We start from the raw sequence: 19,474 nt of genomic DNA, 5'->3' as shown, positions 1-19,474 counted from the left end.
TTCTATAAGATGGTGTATCCCATTCTTTCTTAGGACACCTTCCATCACCAACTAGCATCTCTAAACCCCAGGAGACCTGAAGAAGGTGTCTGGTTCCCTCCTCCATTGTCGGGGGAAGCAGTGCGTGTGGACTGGGGCGGGCACCTCGTGGGTGACACGCACTCAGAATCATTAAAACATCTGTATTCGTCTCCTAGAGCAGCCGGATCAAAGTACCACAGACAGGGTGGCTTAAAGGAACAGAAATGTATTCTCTCACGGTGCAGGAGGCCAGAAGTTCAAAAGCAAGGTGTGTGCAGGGCTGGTTCCTCCTGGAGGCTCTGAGGGGGAATCTGTCCCCTGCCTGGCTTTGGGCGGCAATCCTGGGCATCCTTTAGCTTGTAGAAGCATCACTACAACCTCTGCCTCCGTCTTCTTAGGGCCTTGTCTCTGTGTCTTTGTGCATCCTCTTCTCTTCTTATCAGGATCCCCGTCACTGGATTTAGGGCCCATCTTTATCCAGTATGACCTCATCTTAATTACTTCTGCAAAGGTCCTATTCCCAAATTAGGTCATATTCTGAAGTTCCAAGTGGATGTGAATTTGGGGAGGGAGGGGACACTATTCAACCCATGAGAACACCTTTATCTCACTCAATCTTCACAACGCCTGGATCCTCATTTTATAGGCAACCCCTCTGCCACCCAGAAACTCAAAGAAGTTAACTGATCTCGTCCAAATTCCCACAGCCAGGAAGCGGCAGAGCTGTGAACCAGGGACCTGGCTCCAAGTCCAGGGCAGTCCCTGCCATGTTGGTGCCACCCTTTACAGTTTACAAAGCCCCCTTTCCAGAGTCATTAGCTCTGGGTTACACAGGTATACTTATTGTATTATCTGCCCATTTCACAGATGAGGAAACCGAGGCCAAAGGCCGGTGTGGGGGAAATGAGTCAAGTGGTTTGTAAAGATCAGACGGTGAGTAGGTGGCATGGCAGGGACTCAAGGCCTGGACTCCATGGTTCTTCCCTTCCAATTCAATATTATGTCTCCGTGTAGGTCAGGTGAAAGAAGCCAGACACAAAAGACACATATTGTGTGACCCCACCTCTATGAAATGTCCAGAATAGGCAGATCTAGAGACAGAGGGAAAATTAGTGGCTACCAGAGGCTATAAGGAGGAAATGACTGCTAATGGGTGTGGAGGGATGAAGGCGTTCTGGAATTAGGGGGCGGTGATGGTTGCACAACCCTGTGAATACACTAAAAGCCACAGGAATGAGCAAGGCACAGAACTCCTATCTCAGGAAAGCCGCTCTAATAAAGATCTCACTGTAAGGTGTCAGCCACCTGCCACTGGGGAGGTGGTTCTTCAGGAAGCAAGAACTCACAAGCCCCAGAAGATGCAAAGTGTGTCTATCAGGGCAGAAACAGCCCAAGCCGAGTCCGGATGCTCTTCATGCAAGAAGCCACCTTGGGAGCTTCTTCTGTGATAATTTGCATCCCCCTGTTAAGGCACAAACACACAGAAAGCAGGTGGGCTTCTGACCACACTCCTGAAGAACCGTATGGCCTTAGCAGGTTATTTCCCTCTCTGGGCCTAAGTTTCCACATCCCGAACTGGCAATGATACAGGCACCTCCCTACCTGAGTGGTCGTGAGGGTCAATCCTAAAAAGAGCTCAGCAATTGATAAACAACAAGGTCCTATTGTATAGCACAGGGAACTATAGTCAGTATCCTGTAATTAACCATAAAGGAAAAGAAAATAAATAAACAAGAGCTCAGCAGAGTGAGAGATATTTTCATGGAGCCCCTTTGACCTCAGCCAAAAAAACCCCACAAACAAACCATTAAACTTTCAGCCACGGCTATTGCCAAATCGTGACCTCCTTGCTCAACCCTGACCCCAACATTCTCAGGGGGTTTGGCCAGAGGTCAGGGCTGTGTGGGGCTCTGCAGCGGGCCCGGGGATTGAGTAACTAGGAGGTATGGCGTGCGCTGTGCGGGTCACAGTTGGAGACTGCACCTTTGAATCATAAGTGGCTGCATCATCGGCGGAAGCCTGCATCACCAGCACTAGTTCCCGTTGGGGCACCTGGCACACAGTTGGCATTTCTGCACTGGGCCCTCACCTGCTCTGGCCAGGACACACTCAGGAGCTGGGCCCATCGCTTGGTTCTGAGTCCACCAGAGGCCCCTCTGGGCTTCTCCCCATCTCACCAGCTCGCTGGGGCCAAGGAGGGTCAGGAGTTGAGGGCCGCTCATGTTGCCTGGCTGAGGTGGGAGGGAGGTAGGAGGGAGGTGAGAGGGAGGCCTTCCCAGCCTGTTTACACCTGCTGAGAGCCCTGCTCAGACTCCTCCAGACTGCAGAATTTCCTTGAGTCACGCCCCATCCGTGAGCAAAGTCCCTCGGATGAGTTAGCTCCCTTGTGCACTTGTGGGCAACTTTCTTCAAGCTCAAGGCCTTGGTGGGGTGCAGGCTGGATGGGAAGGGTGGGCACTGGACAGAGAACTGAATATCTACCAGGCACCTGGGTCCAATACGGCTGGAGGGTAGAGAATGAGCCGGGAACTGGAGAGAGGAAAGAGACAAGGCAGGGGCCAGCTCATGAAGGGTCTTGCGAGCCACCTTATGGAAGTGGAGCTTTATTCCAAGAGTGGTGGGACACTACTGAAAGGTCTCCCGTTAGAGAGGGCCATCATCACCCCCACCATCATCTTCATGACAGCCATCGCCATCATCACCACCATCATAACCATCACAGCCGTCATCATCACCATCATCGTCACCATCACCAACATCATCACCATCATGCAGCTCATGCGTGTTGAGTGCCAACTCTGTACCAAGCTAAACACTTTCATACACTAATTCTGCTAACAGTTCTATGATGTGAATGCCATTACTATCCTCATTTTACAGATGAGGAAATGTAGACTCAGAAAGGATAACTGAGATGCCCAAGACCACACAGCAAATGAGTCTGAGCCAGAAGCAGAACTGGAATCCAGGTCTGCCTGATCCCAAAGCCTTGGCTCTTAAACACTGTTCTTTACATGTATAGCTTCCCTATCATCGTCTTTGCCTTCTTAAAAGATGTCATTGGCTGCAGAGTGGAGAATATGAATTGGGAGATGGTGGTAGTTAATATCAGAGATGGGGAGACCAATAAGAGATGATGGTTAGACATAGAAAGAAGCAGATAGATCCAGGAAACGCTTAGGTGGAATGTAAAAGAGGTGCTGATTCACTAGGTGTAAGGAATAACAGAGAGGGTTATTCCTCTTTACCATGAGCCCCAGGTTTCTAGCATGGATTGATGGATGCGGAGACAGAGCAGTGTCATTTCTGTAGACACAGAAAGCAAGTTTTTTTTAAAATGAATGAGTGAATGAATACATGAATAATGAAGGGACCTCAAAATGGAGTGGGTAATGAGTTCCCCGTCACTGGTAGTATGCAAGCAGTAGTTAGACAACTGTTTGATCTAGACCTTGTCAAATGGAAGGCACCTAATAGATATATATCACATGCACGGATGATTGAATTACCATCATCCCTATGATTCTAGGGCCTCATGGGCCTCATGCTCACCTGATGGGTGCTTGGTAATGAGTCACCAATGTAGGAATATGAGATGGGAGAAAATATTCAAACCCTGTTGAAATTTCTTAGATTTGTACTTGAGTATATTTTAGAGTGTACCTTTTAATACATGTAAATAAGTGTACGTATTGGGTACATATAATCAAAATTTTTTACTTATATGGATACACAATTACAATAGCTTGGACACCACTGATTTATAGGACAGAAGCCCTAAAGTAGGTTGAGTGGAAATAAATGGAAGCCCCAGCCCAAAGACTTCTAACTGCCACGGCAGTGTCTGTGACAAGACTCAGGTTTTCGGAAGTTGTAACAAATGAAAGAGCTACGCAAAAATGCCTCATCCCTTTATTATGCTGGACAAAAACACATGTTTATGCCGTTCATCCATTTCTCCTTGTTTGTGAAATGCTCCCTCTTTACAATGTAGTAGCTCTTTGGCCCTTTCACAGGACAGATGTTCTTTATCATGGTACAAACACAACCCACGGGGCAGCTCCCTTCCCACAGACCGATTGCTCCTTAGCCCGCGGGTGGACCCTAAATGGCCATTAGGAGCCTAGGGCTGTGATGCGGCTCTGCTCATAGGAGACCTTTAGACCATACACACCCACTGATGAATGAGTGGTACACATTCCAAAGCCCAGCCTCCTTTTGCGTTACCCCACTCACAATATGCACATGGTTTAACTTCATTCTAATACTAAATGGTTCCTACTTTGTTCTAATGCTAAATGGTTCCTATTTCTTATTTCCTCTGTTTTCTTTCTCCAGCTAGAAGTGTGTATGTTCATTTGGGCAGAGGGGTGTGCGTGGCAGAAAACAAAGGCTGGGATGGGGAAGAAATCTTCTGTGACTCTTTTTCTTTTAAAATCCAGAGCTGGATTGGGCAGTATTTATGGGCTCTTTGCCATCTAAATCCTCCGGCCCCCCAGGTTCTATCCTCTCCAGGGAGAGCCCGCTAACAAATCACCCATTTACTGATCGAGTGAGTGCTTCCAGGGCGCTGCCTACATTACACGTCCCGAACTCCATTGCTACTGAGCGTCCCTCCCTGCCTTGACGCTGCGGGCTTGATGTTGGCGCCTGGGTGGTGCGTTCTCCGTTATCTCCACGTGGGCCGGCCACAGAAGGCAGATTATAAAACGTGTAGAAAAAGAAGAAACGAATTCCCCCTGGAGGACCTCGGGCTTGGGGCTAGGGCTGTCTCTTAAGCCTCTGGCCAAGGTTGCTGGTCCAGCTTCCTCCTGCCTGACACCTGGTACCGGCTTTCCGCCCCGCCCATCACTGCCCACCCCGCCCCTCGGCACAACGACCCGCCCCTGCCCCGCCCACAGGAGGCGGAGCCGCGGACCCCTCTGCAGATGCTGCTTTGGGCAAATGATCTGCCAGAGACGGTTTGGGGAGGGCGTTCTCCCACCTCCACTGAAGGGGTGAACTTCCCTGAAATTGCTTGTGTGTGCGTGCGCTCGCGTGTGTGTTTGTGTGTGTGTGTGTGTGTGTGTGCACGTTGATGGGAAGGACAGGTGGTGGAAGGGAGCTAACATATTGAGCACCTAGTATGTGTCAGACACTGATGGGTGCTTTACACCACCATTAGCTACCGATTCTCCGCTACGGACCTTTTGCTGAACCTGTGTCTTTCTCCTTATAATAAATTTATTCCTGTTCTGTGGGCGTAATAATGCCTCACATTTACATAGCACCTTTCATTTGTCAAAGTACTTTTATGCCTGTTAGCTCCTTTAATCCCCCAACAGCCTCGTGTTACAGAGGAGGAAACCGAGGCAGGGACACAGCCACGCGCAACTAGTTATAGGCTGAGCTGGGGCGGCCTCTCCTCACCCCTCTGCTCTGCCCCCCCCACAGTGCCTTGCTTGACCGTGTCTAGAACAGCCTTCTGGTGGCTGCAGGTGCTGACTTATCCCCACATGAGTCTGCAAGTTCCTTCAAGACCGAGACTGTACTTTCTTTTTCTTCTCTTACCCACAGTGCTCAAGGCTGCATATACAGCAAGTGCTGGATAAGTGCTTACTGGGTTCTTCTTTGGCACAGACCACTTGTCTTTCCATGAGGGGAATGAAAGAATCCTGGTCTCCGGGTTCACACCATGGATCTCTCAGAGTTTAACCTTCATTAACCTGAGAAATCATCCTCCAAAGTCCTAGCTGAGTGGATTAAAGAAACCCAAGGCAAAACTTCAGCTGAGCCCTGCGTGGGCACTCAGCAGCTGCACCAAAGCTGGGTGGCATTTCTGGAGATCTGAGCTGTCATGCTGGGGCAAGGTGGGACACCACATGGGAGGGAAGCTCGGTCACTCCTGTCCCTGCCCCCAGGCTCCCTCCACTCCTGGGAAGCAGCAGACTGGTCTAGGGGTGGCAGCAAATAAGAACAATAATACTCTTGTGTTTCTGGAGCCCTTGGCTGTGTACCAGATCACTCCAACCTCACAGCCTTGTTATCTGCAACTTGAGCCGGGCAGGAATTTACTGGAGACACCGACTCACTGCCCGAGGTCACACTTGGGATTCCTCCCATTCCTCCTGGGGCACATCCTGAGAACCACTGTCCAACAATCGTCACCCACGTTAGTAGCCCTGGTGACATCTGCTCACTGGCTGCTTCCCACCCACTACGACAGTTTGTGAATCTGCCGTTCCACTGAGATGGAGGTCCGCAGCGTGCCCATGGAGTTCTCACTCTGGCTGGGCTCCGAACCGCAGCCCCCCTGCCGGCACAGCCGCCGGTACACCTCCCGCGACTTCTTGCGGAAGCTCTTGCCCACGATCACGTACACCAGCGGGTTGAGGCAGCTGTTGCTATAGGCCACGTAGGACGCGATCTGCGTGAAGACGTCGATCACGTGCTCGTCCCAGCAGCTGGAGAGGACGTCGAGGCGCTGCAGCGTGTCCAGGAAGGTGCTGATCTGGAAGGGCAGCCAGCAGACGATGAACAGTAGCAGCACGGCCAGGACCAGCACGGTGGCTTTCCTCTCCGTCTGGATCTCCTTGAACTTCTGCATCTCGTTGTTGCGCAGCACGCGCAGGATCTGCACGGTGCAGAAGGTGATGACGCTCAGGGGCAGCAGGAAGCCCACGGAGTTCAGGAGGATGTTGGTGAAGACCTCCCAGCTGCGGGACGGGTAGATGATGATGCAGGCGGTGACGTTGTGGCCCTCGGCCCCGTACTCCCGCATGGTCCGGAAGACCAGCATGGGCAAGCTCAGGAGCAGCGTGCAGCCCCAGATCACCAGGCTGCAGAGTCGGGCCCAGCGCACCCCGCGCATCCGGCCCATGGACATGGTCTTCACCAGGGCCAGGTAGCGGTCGATGCTCACCAGCATTAGGAAGCAGATGCTGCTGTAGAGATTCATGTAGAGCGCGGCGTTCACCACGCGGCAGAGGACCTCCCCGAAGAGCCAGTCGAAGTTGTTGGCGATGGTGATGGCCCAGAAGGGCAGCCCGCAGGCCAAGAGCAGGTCGGCCGCGGCCAGATTGCCCAGGTAGACCTCCGCCACCGTGCAGCTGCTCTTGTGCAAGCAGAAGACGCTGAGGACGAAGACGTTCTCGAGAGCTGCCAGTATGAAGAGGACCCAGAGGAACGGGGACTGAATGATGTTCAGCCAGCTCCACCAGTCGGAGTGGACGCAGCCGCTGCTCTGGGGAGGGGTCCCGGTGAGAGCAGGCTCGAGGACTTGCGAGGTGATGTTGAACATTTTGGCGCTGCAAGAAAGTGGAAAAGAGGCAGTTACACCTCAAGGTCACAGGAGGAAGGAGAAACGACTGATGCAGAAGGAGAGGGGGATGCTTCCAGAAGGCAAAGTCAGGGGTGAAACTCAGGCCCTTTCTGCGCGGTGTTCAGAGGCAGTTCAGGCACACCTGTGTGCCCAGGGTCTGAGAAAGGCGCCTCTGCTCCTTGGACTTAAACTGAGAGCTCCTGTTCTTCGCCTCCAGGCTCCACTGGGATGTGTACTTGACCAGCATCCATCACCCAGACTAACAAGCGTGAGTGTTAGACCCTGGACCTCCTCGAAGCTTCCATGATGGGAGGATACACAGCACATTCCTTCCTTATCACAGGGCCCCCCCCCCAACCAAGGGCGCTGGTCTCTTTCAGCCTCTTGTGGCCTGGCCATGGGTGAGCAATTTATTAGAAGAGAAAAGTGATATCGTGTCAGACAGGGAGAGTCCAACCTGGCTCGGAGACCACGGTCCATCTGCCCACTCCCTGTCTCCTTCTGGCAGAGGGCAGCATCATGCTTCCGTAACTTCCATCAGTGTAGCATTGATGATGAGCAGAGGTTGCTTGATGAAAAGGGAGGGGAAGGGGCTTTGGAGCCAGACAGTCCTCTGGGTTCAGTCCTGACTCATTCATTAGCTGTGTGACCTTGGGTAAGTTAATTAACCTCTCTGAACCTTAATGTTCTACCTTGTAAAATGGGAATAACAAAATCTTCTCAGGGTTGTGGTGGGGACCTGAGACAAGGTGCAGAAAGCCCCAAGCACTGCACTTGATTCAATAAACATGAATAATTACCTGTTTTTTGTGAACTTATTAAAATAACCAATGTCAAACTCCAGCACCACTGTTGGCAGATTCTTGCTCTTATATTGGTGATTTCATCATTAACCCACTGGCTCCTCTTTCACTCTGAGACTCAGACCAGCGGTGAGACTCAGACCAGGGGGCCGTTCACTTTCTGGAAGCTCCTCTCCGACTTCAGCAAAGAGGCATGGTTTTTTTTTGTTTGTTTGTTTTTTTAAATAAATAAATTTATTTATTTATTTATTTATTTGGCTGTGTTGGGTCTTCGTTTTCGTGCGAGGGCTTTCTCTAGTTGCAGCGAGCGGGGGCCACTCTTCATCACGGTGCGCGGGCCTCTCACTATCGCGGCCTCTCTTGTTGCGGAGCACAGGCTCCAGACGCGCAGGCTCAGTAGTTGTGGCTCACGGGCCCAGTTGCTCCACGGCATGTGGGATCTTCCCAGACCAGGGCTCGAACCCATGTCCTCTGCATTGGCAGGCAGATTCTCAACCACTGCACCACCAGGGAAGCCCAAGGCATGGGGTTTTGATAGACATTGGCTCCAACCCTAGCTGCGTTGTCTTGGGTAAATGGCTTGACCTTTCTGAGCTTCCACCTTATTGTCGTAGAGTCTTGCTCTCTCCCTGGCTTGCCTTGCGTGGCTCTCGCAAGGTTTAAATCAAAGAGTAGGGATGGGGCTTCCCTGGTGGCGCAGTGGTTGAGAATCTGCCTGCCAATGCAGGAGACACGGGTTCGAGCCCTGGTCTGGGAAGATCCCACATGCCGCGGAGCAACTAGGCCCGTGAGCCACAATTGCTGAGCCTGCGCATCTGGAGCCTGTGCTCCGCAACAAGAGAGGCCGCGATAGTGAGAGGCCCGCGCACCGCGATGAAGAGTGGCCCCCACTTGCCACAAGTAGAGAAAGCCCTCGCACAGAAACGAAGACCCAACACAGCCAAAAAATAAATAAATAAATAAATAAAACAAAGAGTAGGGATGAAGACACATTGGAAAACTAAAAGCACAATGCAAAGGGCAGGACTTTCCTAGTGCTCCGTGGGGTGGAGGAAGGAAGGTGGAGGTGGAGGGGCTCTTCCTGGGCAATTGATTGTTGGGTAGGCTCGTGGGGGAGGAGCTGAGCAATCGATTATGGGAAAGAATCTGCTGATTGTCTCTGGGATTTCCCAGAAAAAGTCCTGGAGCAGCTGGCTGGCTTTGAGGGGCCAGACTGGGGACGTGTGATGAACTCATTCATTGATGCAATTTATCTTTAAATGTTGTTGAGCATCTCCTCTGTGCTGAGCTCCACCTTGGCTCTAGGGACCCAGAGGGGAACACCACACGTCTCCTGCCCTGACCGAGCTCCCAACACCCGCGACCCAGTGTGCGCGATGAGTGCCGAGGGGTGGGAGGAGGGGCAAGGGACACAGATGTGGGGGGAGGAGGCTGGAGGTAACTCTGGAGCTGGGCCTCAGAGGATGAAGAGCATGTCAACAGGGGCCAAGAAGGAGGGAGGGCAGATCAGGCAGAGGAGCTGCTTGAGCAGAGGCACAGAAGTGGGGAAGCTGCTCGTGTGTTCTGGCAGGTGGACGAGGTGTTGGATGGGAGGTGGGAAGTGGCAAGTGATGGGGTTGAATAAGGGGATAAGGACAGTCTTCAGTGGGTGCTGAGAAAGTGAGGCTTTGTCCCTATTGGAAATACGCTCTGGAAAGGCCTTCCTAGTGGAGGGTGGTTTTAATATGTCCACAAATTCTTTGATACTCCTCCTTTCAAAGGGTGGAGTCTAATTCCTCTTCCAGTGGATGTGACCAGACTCAGTGACTTGCTTCCCACCCGTGGCAGCAGTGACAGTGTGTGACATCCAAGACTAAGGAATAAGAGGCTTTGCAGCTTCCTCCTTGGCCTCTTGGGTTGCTTACTCAAGGGGAGGCTAGCCGCCATGTTGTGAGGACACTCAAGCAGCCACATGGAGAGGCTCCATGGAGAGGAACCGACTTGCCACCTTGGACGTGGATCCTCTGGCCCCAGTGAAGCCTTCGGTTAGATTCTGTTCCCTCAGCCTGTGAGTCTTCCAGCTGAGGCCCCAGACATCACAGAACAGAGACAAGCCATCCCCACTGGACCCTAAATTCCTGACCCATGGAAACTGGCAGGCTTCTCTGCAGAGCCTCTGAAGGTAAGACCTCCCCTGCACGGTCCCCTTGGTCCAGCCTTTGGCCCGATTTCTGCAGGTACAAAAAACTTGTTTCCTTAGTGCCCCAGACCTGGGGCGCTGTCTCTCATGGTCCAGCTCTTTAGACAGACAAGTGTCACACCACATGCTGCTTGTTAATTTCCCCCACAAGGTAGTCCCTAGCCAGTGGGATGGCACCTGGCCCATACCTGGCTTTGAGAAGCCACAGGATCGTTAGAAGGTGGCCTGGGGAGTGCTTGACTGGGAGTTATAGGGCCCGTGTTCCATGGCCCCAGCTGAGATGGCCATCTGGTCATGTCCATAGTAGGTCACACCTGACACAGGACCTAGAGGCCAGGCTGGGCCCAGCTCCCCTTTGTCTTCCTAACACTGCCCCCCTCAGGACTGACCCTCCCTTTCCTCTGCTTCCACTCGGGATCAATTCCCCCCACATTCTCTCTTTAGAGTGTTCAGACCTTCCCCAGAGGTCAGCCTTGTGTTGGAGACGTCCTGTCTCCATTGGAGACATGGCACATCTCTGTCTGATTCCTTGTGTTGACTTCAGAATTTCAATCTCTTTCTTTCCGCGTTCACCTGGGGTCCGTCACACGTGACCACCTGTAATGTGTGCTTCTCCTCCTGCACACCCCTCCCTCAAGCAGAACAATCCACTCCCTCTGTCCTCGACAGGCCTTTGGGGATTGGGACACCAGCCTCACCAGCCCTTGAGGACTTTTGTCTTTGGGTTTAACATTGCCTGTTGCTTCACGTGTTGTCCCGGAGAGGAGGGGCGTGCTCTCCTAGGTGTTCTCCAGCTTGTCCCCTCCCCTCTGCCCCATAAAGAGTAAATCGAGGAATCCCTTTGACTCACCTGAAAGAGGCAGTGGTGGGCACGGCCTCATGAACAGACTGGATCATTGATCTCTTCCAGGCAGAGAACACTTGGACTCAGAGGGGGACGTGAGTAAAGGCCTGCCCAGGCTGACTGGAGGAGAAAAGACAGTTAGGTGGTGGGACTGGGGACCATAAAACACACGCATTCTCCACTAGGGAATAGAAATGGAGGCCTTCACTTAACAGATATTTATTAAGCGTCCATCACACACTGGGTGCCAGGACGTAATGTGAGAACAGGCGCAGCGTCTGTCCTCCAGGGGCTTATGGTCTCATGGAGAAGCCATACATGACTCAGTCACTAAGTTACTGAAGACTGACATAAATGCTATGAAATAAAATGCAAGGTCCCGTGACAGCATGGAATATGGGGTTCTAAAGCAGTCATGGGCAGGGGCTGAGTGGACATTTATCATGAGACCCGAGGGTGAGCAGCAGTAAGCTGGGTGAAAGGATGGTGGTGGAGGATGTCTGGGCAGAAGGAGCAGCAGGTGCAAAGGCCCTGGGGCAGGAAGATGCTGGCTGCGGATGTGCATTAGGCCCTGGTGGCTGGATTGTGGGGGGGCCAGGGGCAGTTGCTGCCCGTTTTTCTAGGCACAGGATGATGGAGACTGTAGAGGATCGATTCCAGAGGTGTTTAGGGAGTAACACTGACATGTCTGGAGCAAAATTGGACATGGTGAGGTTGGAGATGAGGGTAAGGAAGGGATCAAGGATGCTGCCACCCCCGTCCTGGTGCTGCTGTCTCCTATGAAGGGGATGAATCGGAAGGGCTAACTTGGAGAGACAGGATCATGTGTTTAGACTTGAACCTGTTAAGTTTGAAGTGCTTAGAGACTTGCACGTGGGTCTGGAGCTCAGGGGAGGGGGCTGGGCTGGAGGACAGGCTCGCCCTGATGCAATGGAGATGAATTAGACACAGGATCTCCAGGGCCTTCGAGCCTAATAGACAAATACAGAGGAGTGTTTCCAATCCACAGCGGTGGTCAGTGCTGCAACGTGCTCTCAAGTTCTGAGCGGGGGCCTCACCTGAGCCCCGGGGAAAAGTGACGGCCTTTCTGCCCCATGGGGCTTGCACTGACGCAACCTCCCTCTCCCTCTTCAAGTTCAACTGCACTCTCATCCAGGGAGGTAGGCATTGGCTGTACGCTTGCCTTGCAGAGGAAGAAACGAGGTGCAGAGAGGCGGGGTGACTTTTCCAAGTGCCATTGCTGGCAAGAGGTGGAGGTGGGACTTCAACCCTCCTGGTGCCAGACCTGGAGCTCGGACCAGTATCCCACGTGACCTCTGGCTGCTGTCTGGGAAGGGTGTGAAAAGCTGGGCGCTTGCATGCGTGTGTGTGTGCGTGTGTGCGTGTGTTTAGCCGCGGATCTGCCCTGCCCTACGTTTCAGCAGCTTCTCAGCTAGCGGAGTCTGTGCAGACCCTGCGCACCCGGCTTCCAGAAGCCCAGCTCTCCCAATGCAGCTGTGGGAGGTGGAGATCAGTTAGCAGACAATTCTGGAAATTTGAACACATTAGGAAAAAAAAAAAAAAGACTGGGTTGGTAAGCAGGAACTAAAGCCAAAGATCTTCAGTTAACACCCAGAAAAGGTTTCCCCAAACCCCCAAGCTGAGCTGAGGTCAGGATTTAGAACTTGCAAGAGATGCGATGCACAGCAAGTCCTTTTGATCTTTCGAGGGAGGGGGGTTAGGGGAAGGGAACAAAGACCTAGTAGAATGCTTTTCTGAGAGCCCCTGCTGGGCCCATGGAAAGAAATTTCAGCTGGGGGTCAGAGGTCATGTGTTCAGATCATTCATTCCTCAAGAGCAATTATTGAGTGTTTTTCTGGTGCTGGAGATTTGGTGGGGAAGAGTGAGGCCGAGCTTCCCCTGCCCCCATGGGGCTTTGTGTCCAGCCGAGGGACCTCAGCCTGCCTGCTGAGGTCACCATTTCCACCAGGACAGTGACAGCCGCATAGCTAACCCAGGGTCTCCCAGCTCGGTCACCCTGGAGAGGTGGCAGCCCTCCCTCACTGCCCTCTGTTATGGGTCTGCACGGTCAGGTGTCCCCAGATCTGGCAGGATCAGCCCAACTGGACCCTAATTGTTTGCTAACGACTGTCAACATTGCTCTCCCGTTCAGAACAAAGTTGAGGGCTTTTCTCTTTCAGATGTCCAGAGAGCAGGCAGTTTGGGGACCAGGGAGAAGGTAGGAGTCTGAGGCGACTCTAGTTTCTCTGCATCTGCTTTGGATGCTCCACGTGTGGGGGCATCCATCGCCCCCTGCTTCTCCCCAGCCGTGTCCCGGGAGCGTGGGGACCACTCCCTGGGGCTGCGGTGGCTGCCATCTGGCTTCCCATGGGTTTTGGCCCATGGGGGCACCAGCAGGGGGCTGAGGGAGGGAGGAGAATGAAGATGCGGTGCCGGGTCCCAGCTCCCTCCTCTGGGGGCCTCCAGGGGCTGGCTGGGCCTGGCCCGACTCGCACGCAGCTCCTATCGGGACCCTTTCCGACTCGCCGTCCAGGGATTCTGGTAAGTGCCACCTCCTCCTGCAGCTCAGGCCTCAGGCCCGAGGGAGGGGGGAGCGGGCTGTCTGCCGAGGCCTCTGCTGCTCTAGCTCTGAGGCCCCGGGCAGGGTGCCCACGCGCTGTCTACACGCAGTAAATAGACCCTCTGTTAAAATTCCCTTCCGCTAACCAGTATTAGCTGGTTTGAATGTGCCCTCTCTTTCCTACTGGACCCCGACTCATATATCTTGGGATTATAAACTCAGATGTCAGAGAACTATTTAAGGGACTGCTGGGGGGAGGGCGCGGGCGTGGTGTGGCGGGCACATCGGCGCTGCGGGTGGTGGTGATCAGGTGTGCGGTACTCTGGGTGTCATTTGAGGGAGTCCCTTTCGCCCCCTGGGCCTCGGTGTCCTCATCGACACAACTGGGGGTGGGAGCGGGGGTAGGGCGGGGGGATGGACCCGTGCCCCCTCCCCCCTACTCTGATCCTCGTGTCTGGGTCAGGGTGCTGGGCCGATGACTCCGCAGCTGGGCTTTCCCCTTGTTTTTCAAACTGATGCTTTAGAAGAAACATCCAACATTCTCCCTCAGAAACTGGTCCAAGAAGACTTACTTTAAAAGTATTTCCTTTGGTTGAATCACATAAACACTGGCTCTTGGTGCTGCGGAGAGTATTTCCATTTTAGTCTCAGAGGGAGTCTATTTTGGTTCCCCAAGAATCCATGTCTGAGGGCTCTGCGGCCATGGCCACCCCAGGACACACAGCGTCACTTTCTCAAGGGCCAGGATTTGCCTTGTATGGAGCCCCTGATCCTGTAGCCAACTCGTGCCCCGTGTTTTGTGGCGGTGTGTGGGAGATAGGAGGTGTTTCCCAAAGCGAGGGTTGTGGGCTGGATGGTAAATAACCTCGAATCGTTGAGCCACTCCTCTGGGTTAGCCCTGGAGAAAGTGTCCTCAGCACCTCTCTGGTGTTTATAACCCACCTTTCAACCAAGACAGCAGGCCCAGCGCCTGGGCTGGCCCCCAAATCTAGCCAGACTTTAACCGGATTGTTTATGGTCCATTGTATTTATTTTTGCAGGCTTTTTTTTGGTGACAAATGGTACTCATTTTCCATTTAAGTTGGTGATATGGAGTTACCAGTTCAGAAGTGAGTCGCTATTAAAGAAGTAGCTGTACAGGTGACATAGATGTCAGAGCCTGTGCGTGGAGTGACCGAATGAGGGAAACACAGCCTGAGGAGTCTAGCTGGAAACTCACGTCACAAACGGGAAACCCAGCCCTGCGGTCAGGCTTACGGGCTCTGGAGCCAGACCTGGAATTGGGTCCCCCTCTATCGGGTCATTATTTAACCTCGTGGTGCCTCGTTTTTCTCAACTGTAAAATGGGGGTTAGTATAAAAGAGCCCTCACCACCTAGGGCGGCTGTGAGGAGTAGGTGAGTGAATACATGTCCAATGCACGAAGCACGTGGTGAACGTGTCCAGGATGGGCGCTGCTTCACCCCCGCTCCCCAGGGGGGCCCGTCTGCTGCAGGAGCCCACCACGTGGCCTGCTCTCCCACCCACAGCCCAGCTGCGGTTTGCAGGCACAGTTCCACAGCTGGATGGAGAGATGAGCGTGTCGCTGGGACATCACCAGCCTGCTGACCCAGGGGAACCCTTGAAACCGCACAGTTCTCTCCTGTCGGGAGGGCGGTCCCCTTTTGCCCTTTGCATCCCCTCTCACAGCGATAGCCTTGCGTGTGTGTCTGTGTGTGGATGCACGCGTGCTCCGGTCCCGTTATATTAAATACACCTGCCTCGCTCGTCTTTCCACCCTCTGCCATGCCTGCTGCTGTGTTTTGCACATCCCAGTCTCTTGGAAAACATTTACTCCATAAGTAAGTAAAATCTCTCAGACCACCCAGCAAATTGGAGTCAAGGCCAGAGCTACAAAGAACCAAGGTCTCCCGAATCTCAGCTCAGAGCCCTTTCCCGGACTTCTCCCCGGAATAAATGTTTTCCTCTAAAATCTGCTTCATGTGATCGCTGAGTAAGGATGCTGTCTGTAGGGAGAAGTGTGGCCTGAGTACAGTTTCCAAGGGGCTTTTTCCCTGAGAAAAGGTCAGAGCTGTCTGTGGGGGAAGGACGGGGTTCTGGGAATTCATCCTCGGTTCCAGGAACACCTAAAGAGCTGAATCAGAAGATCCCTTCAATCGTAGACGCCCATATGGGCCCTTCTTGCGTTTGGACACTTTGTGGGCCTGGAATGTTTTGGAAACACTTACGGGGGTGGAGGGAAGCGGGGGAGCCTTGAGAAGCGGAGCCCCTCTCCCCACCTGCTTTCTGCAGCCGAGGACGGGGCGTGCCTCCCTGACTGCTCAGCCTCACAGACCCCGGGGCTCCTGCTGGTCTTCGTCTGTTGCCTGTTTCTTACTGTTAGCTTATTCTGTTCAGCACATCCTGTTTTCCTCACCTCGGGTTCTGTAGTTTTAACGAATGAGCAACTTTATCTGATATCCTAATACCAATCCTTCCCCTTAAAAAAATAACATCTACCTTTATTTATTTATTTATTTATTTATTTATTATTTTTGGCTGTGTTGGGTCTTCGTTTCTAACATCTCCCTTTTTGTCTTAAAAGATAATATGACCACAGTAAAGAGCCTTTAAAAATACTAAAATCTTGGGACTTCCCTGGTGGCGCAGTGGATAAGACTCCACGCTCCCAGTGCAGGGGGCCTGGGTTCGATCCCTGGTCAGGGAACTAGATCCCACATGCTGCAACTAAGAGTTCGCATGCCACAACTAAGGAGCCTGCCTGCTGCAACTAAGACCCCGTGCAGTCTAATAAATATTTAAAAAAAAGAAAAATACTAGAATCTCTCAGAGTTCTATCACCAAACAGCTCTTTCTATATCCACACTCAACCAGCTTTTCATCTCCTGTGGTTTTACGTAGAATATCGCATCAAGGGGATTTTTCCATGTTGTTCCATTGTCGTCATAAGGATGCCTTTAAAAGAATGCATTGTATTGGTTTGTTGTGGTTTATGAAACCATTCCTCGATTCCGATCCCTTTGTATGTCATGTATTTCCATGGGGCTCCATCCAGGATGATCCCAAGGATATTTCTTACGTTCCCACCACCTCTGCCTTTGCTGGGGCTGCCCCTTCTGCCTGAGTGCCCTTCTCGGCCCTCTGCCTGAAGGTGAGACCAGCTGAGCCACCAACCCTTCCACGGAAACTCCTCCTTAAGTGCCCTGCAATGGTTGGTTTCATGTGTCAACATGTCTAGGCTACAGCCCCCAGTTATTCAATCTAATACTGGTCTAGGTGTTGCTGTAAAGGCATTTTGTAGATGTTATTGAAGTCCCTCATCAGACTTGAAGTAAGGGAGATTATCCTCCATTATCTGGGTGGGCCTGACTTAATCAGTTGAAAGGCCTTAAGAGCGGAACTGAGGTTTCCCAGAAGAAGAAATTCCACTTGGGAACAGCAGCTTCAGTGCATGTCCAAGAGTTCTGGCCTGCCCCTCCTGATCACCTTACCGATGGATTCTGGACCTGCCTAGCCAGCCCTGCAATTAAGTAATCCAATTCCTTGCAATAAATCTGTTAATACATTTCTCCCACTGGCTCTTTTTCTCTGTTGAACGCCCTTGAGCAGTGGAGTTCTCTTCCTTCTCTTCCCCCTCCTCCTTCTCCATGACATTCATTTAGGGCAGATCTATCAGAGATGGTTATGCTGCTTCTTCTTTTCTCTGTTCTGTGCCCGATGCCTATTAGGTACTCAATAAATGATCATTGACTGACCTGATAGAGGGCAGGGCTATCCTTACTTTTCTTTTTCTCCCCAGCAGACACATCTGCAGGGTAGAGGCAAAGGGAAATGGAAGAACTTACTGTGTGCCCTGCCTGCTACATCCTCAAGACTGTACTGTGTGGTTGATATGTCATTATTCCCATATACCAGACAAGAAGGCAGAGGTTTAGCTAAGTAACCTGAGATAGTTGAAGCTCACAAAGCTAGCCAGAGGCAGGGCCAGGATTCAAACCCAGGTCTGCCTGAGTCCAAACCCCGAGGCATTTTTCTTGCATCAGAAAGCCTCTCCCCCTCGTTGAAGTTCCTGGTGCAAGGCCCCCCGCCTCAGAATAGTTGAGGGATTAAGTGGGCTTGCAGGCTTGGCTGTCCCTGGCCTGGAGGGGGCAGTGTGACTTCATTCCTCAAGGGAAGAAGTTTTGTGCAGGCAGCTGCAGGCGGGCAGCTCAGACGAGGGCTCAGCTGGCCGTGTGGAGGTGGCAGGGGGATTCGCACAGGGCTAGAAATTGGCAGCCCGTGGGACTCGGTCCCTGGGACCTTTTGGTAATGCGGGTTTTGGAGGCAGGAAAGCTCAGTGCCTCAATCTCGCCAGTCACTTGTGGTTTGGACCTTGATTGGACCTGCAGAGGGCAAGACACAGTGTGTGTGTGTGTGTGTGTGTAAGAGCATGGGTTGGGTGCCCGGAGATGTCCCTAAGGGGTTGGAAAGACAAGGGACCTGGGGTTTCATGACTGAGATACAACCAGCTCAGAATCCCAATTCCAACACTTACTAGCTGTGTATAACCTTGGACAAGCAGCCCAACCCCTCAGGGCCTCAGCTTCTTCATCTGCCAAATGGGAAGCTAAGAGCACCCACTTTGTGGGGTTGCTGTGAAGATAGGGAGGTTAATGAATATAAAGTGCTTAGAACAAAGCCTGACACGCTTTAAATGCTCTATACATGTCAGGGTTTCCTTCCTCTCTGTTCTGCATTAGGTTTCTGCAAACAATTTTATTGGGAAAAAAAGTTCTACTTAAAAAGAAAATGTTCAGCCTACCTCCAACCCCTCATGACAAAGGGGGAAACTGAGGCTCAGAGAGGTGAGGAGATGCCTAAAGCCACACAGCGAGTAAATGCCAGCCTGCAGAAAGAGGCACGGCCTGGCCTGTCTCCTCCTGGAGTGGCCTTTTAGGGGTCTCTTCCAGGCCAGAGGTGACCAGGGGTTGGGACACACTCACAGGTCTGGGGCCACTGGGGACAGAGCCCAAGTGGCCGTCTTAATGGAAGCATGGGTTCCTATACCCAGCATATTCCTCCGTCCTTCTCCTGCTCCGGAAACCCTTCCTGGGTTAACATGACAGGATCCTGGAATATTAGGGTGGGAAGGGCTCTTGGACACTATTTCATCAGGCCCCTGTTATATAAGTAGACACGGAGGCCCAGAGATGGTGGACATTATCCCAGGACACACAGCCAGTTAGTGGCAGAGCTCAACCTTGAACCCAGGTCCTGGAATTATGGTATCTAAGCCCCCTGTGTTTTGTTTGTTTGTTTGTGTTTTGTGTTTTGTTTTGTTTTGTTTTTATCATCCTACAGCTGCTCCCATCCCATGTAGAAGACAGGGCTGTGTGCTAATGTCTGATTGTGAACATGTTCAAAAACCCAAACTCATACCCACAGCCCATGCAAAGGGATGGTGAGGGCACACACCAAAACGTTACGAGCTGCTGCCTTTGTGTGATTAGAAAGATGTCCTTCTGGGAGAAAATATGTGCAAAACGATGTGACCGACAGGGCTTAATCTCCAAAATGTACAAGCAGCTCATACAACTCAATAACAAAAAACAAACAACTCAATCCAAAAATGGGCGGAAGACCTAAATAGACATTTCTCTAAAGAAGACCCACAGATGGCCAATAGGCACATGAAAAGATGCTCAACATCACTCATCATTAGAGAAATGCAAATCAAAACTACAATGAGGTATCACCTCACACAGTCAGAATGACCGTCATCAAAAAGA

General features: G+C 52.1%; 1 protein-coding gene across 4 annotated transcripts in view; it reads right to left on the bottom strand.

Annotated features, from left to right (window-relative positions):
- Window positions 1–3,917: 3,917 nt before the first annotated feature.
- BDKRB2 (bradykinin receptor B2) overlaps window positions 3,918–19,474 on the bottom strand; it is a 35,946-nt gene continuing 20,389 nt past the window's right edge. Inside the window, exons 2-4 of one of the 4 annotated variants that reach the window (XM_061181223.1) lie at window positions 12,206–12,674; window positions 11,154–11,267; window positions 3,918–7,307 (exon numbers count right to left, since the gene is read on the bottom strand). In XM_061181223.1, the coding sequence (XP_061037206.1) occupies window positions 6,218–7,307; window positions 11,154–11,200 (1,137 nt within the window). In that variant the 5' untranslated portion in view covers window positions 11,201–11,267; window positions 12,206–12,674 and the 3' untranslated portion in view covers window positions 3,918–6,217. The remainder of the gene's footprint in view (window positions 7,308–11,153; window positions 11,268–12,205; window positions 12,675–19,474) is intronic. The other 3 variants (XM_061181224.1, XM_061181222.1, XM_061181225.1) reach the window with 3 other exon arrangements.

Source organism: Eubalaena glacialis, chromosome 2, assembly GCF_028564815.1.
Source record: "Eubalaena glacialis isolate mEubGla1 chromosome 2, mEubGla1.1.hap2.+ XY, whole genome shotgun sequence".
NCBI lineage: Eukaryota > Metazoa > Chordata > Mammalia > Artiodactyla > Balaenidae > Eubalaena > Eubalaena glacialis.
Note: the sequence above shows the minus strand (reverse complement) of the source record. Positions and strands in the feature narration are given on the sequence as shown.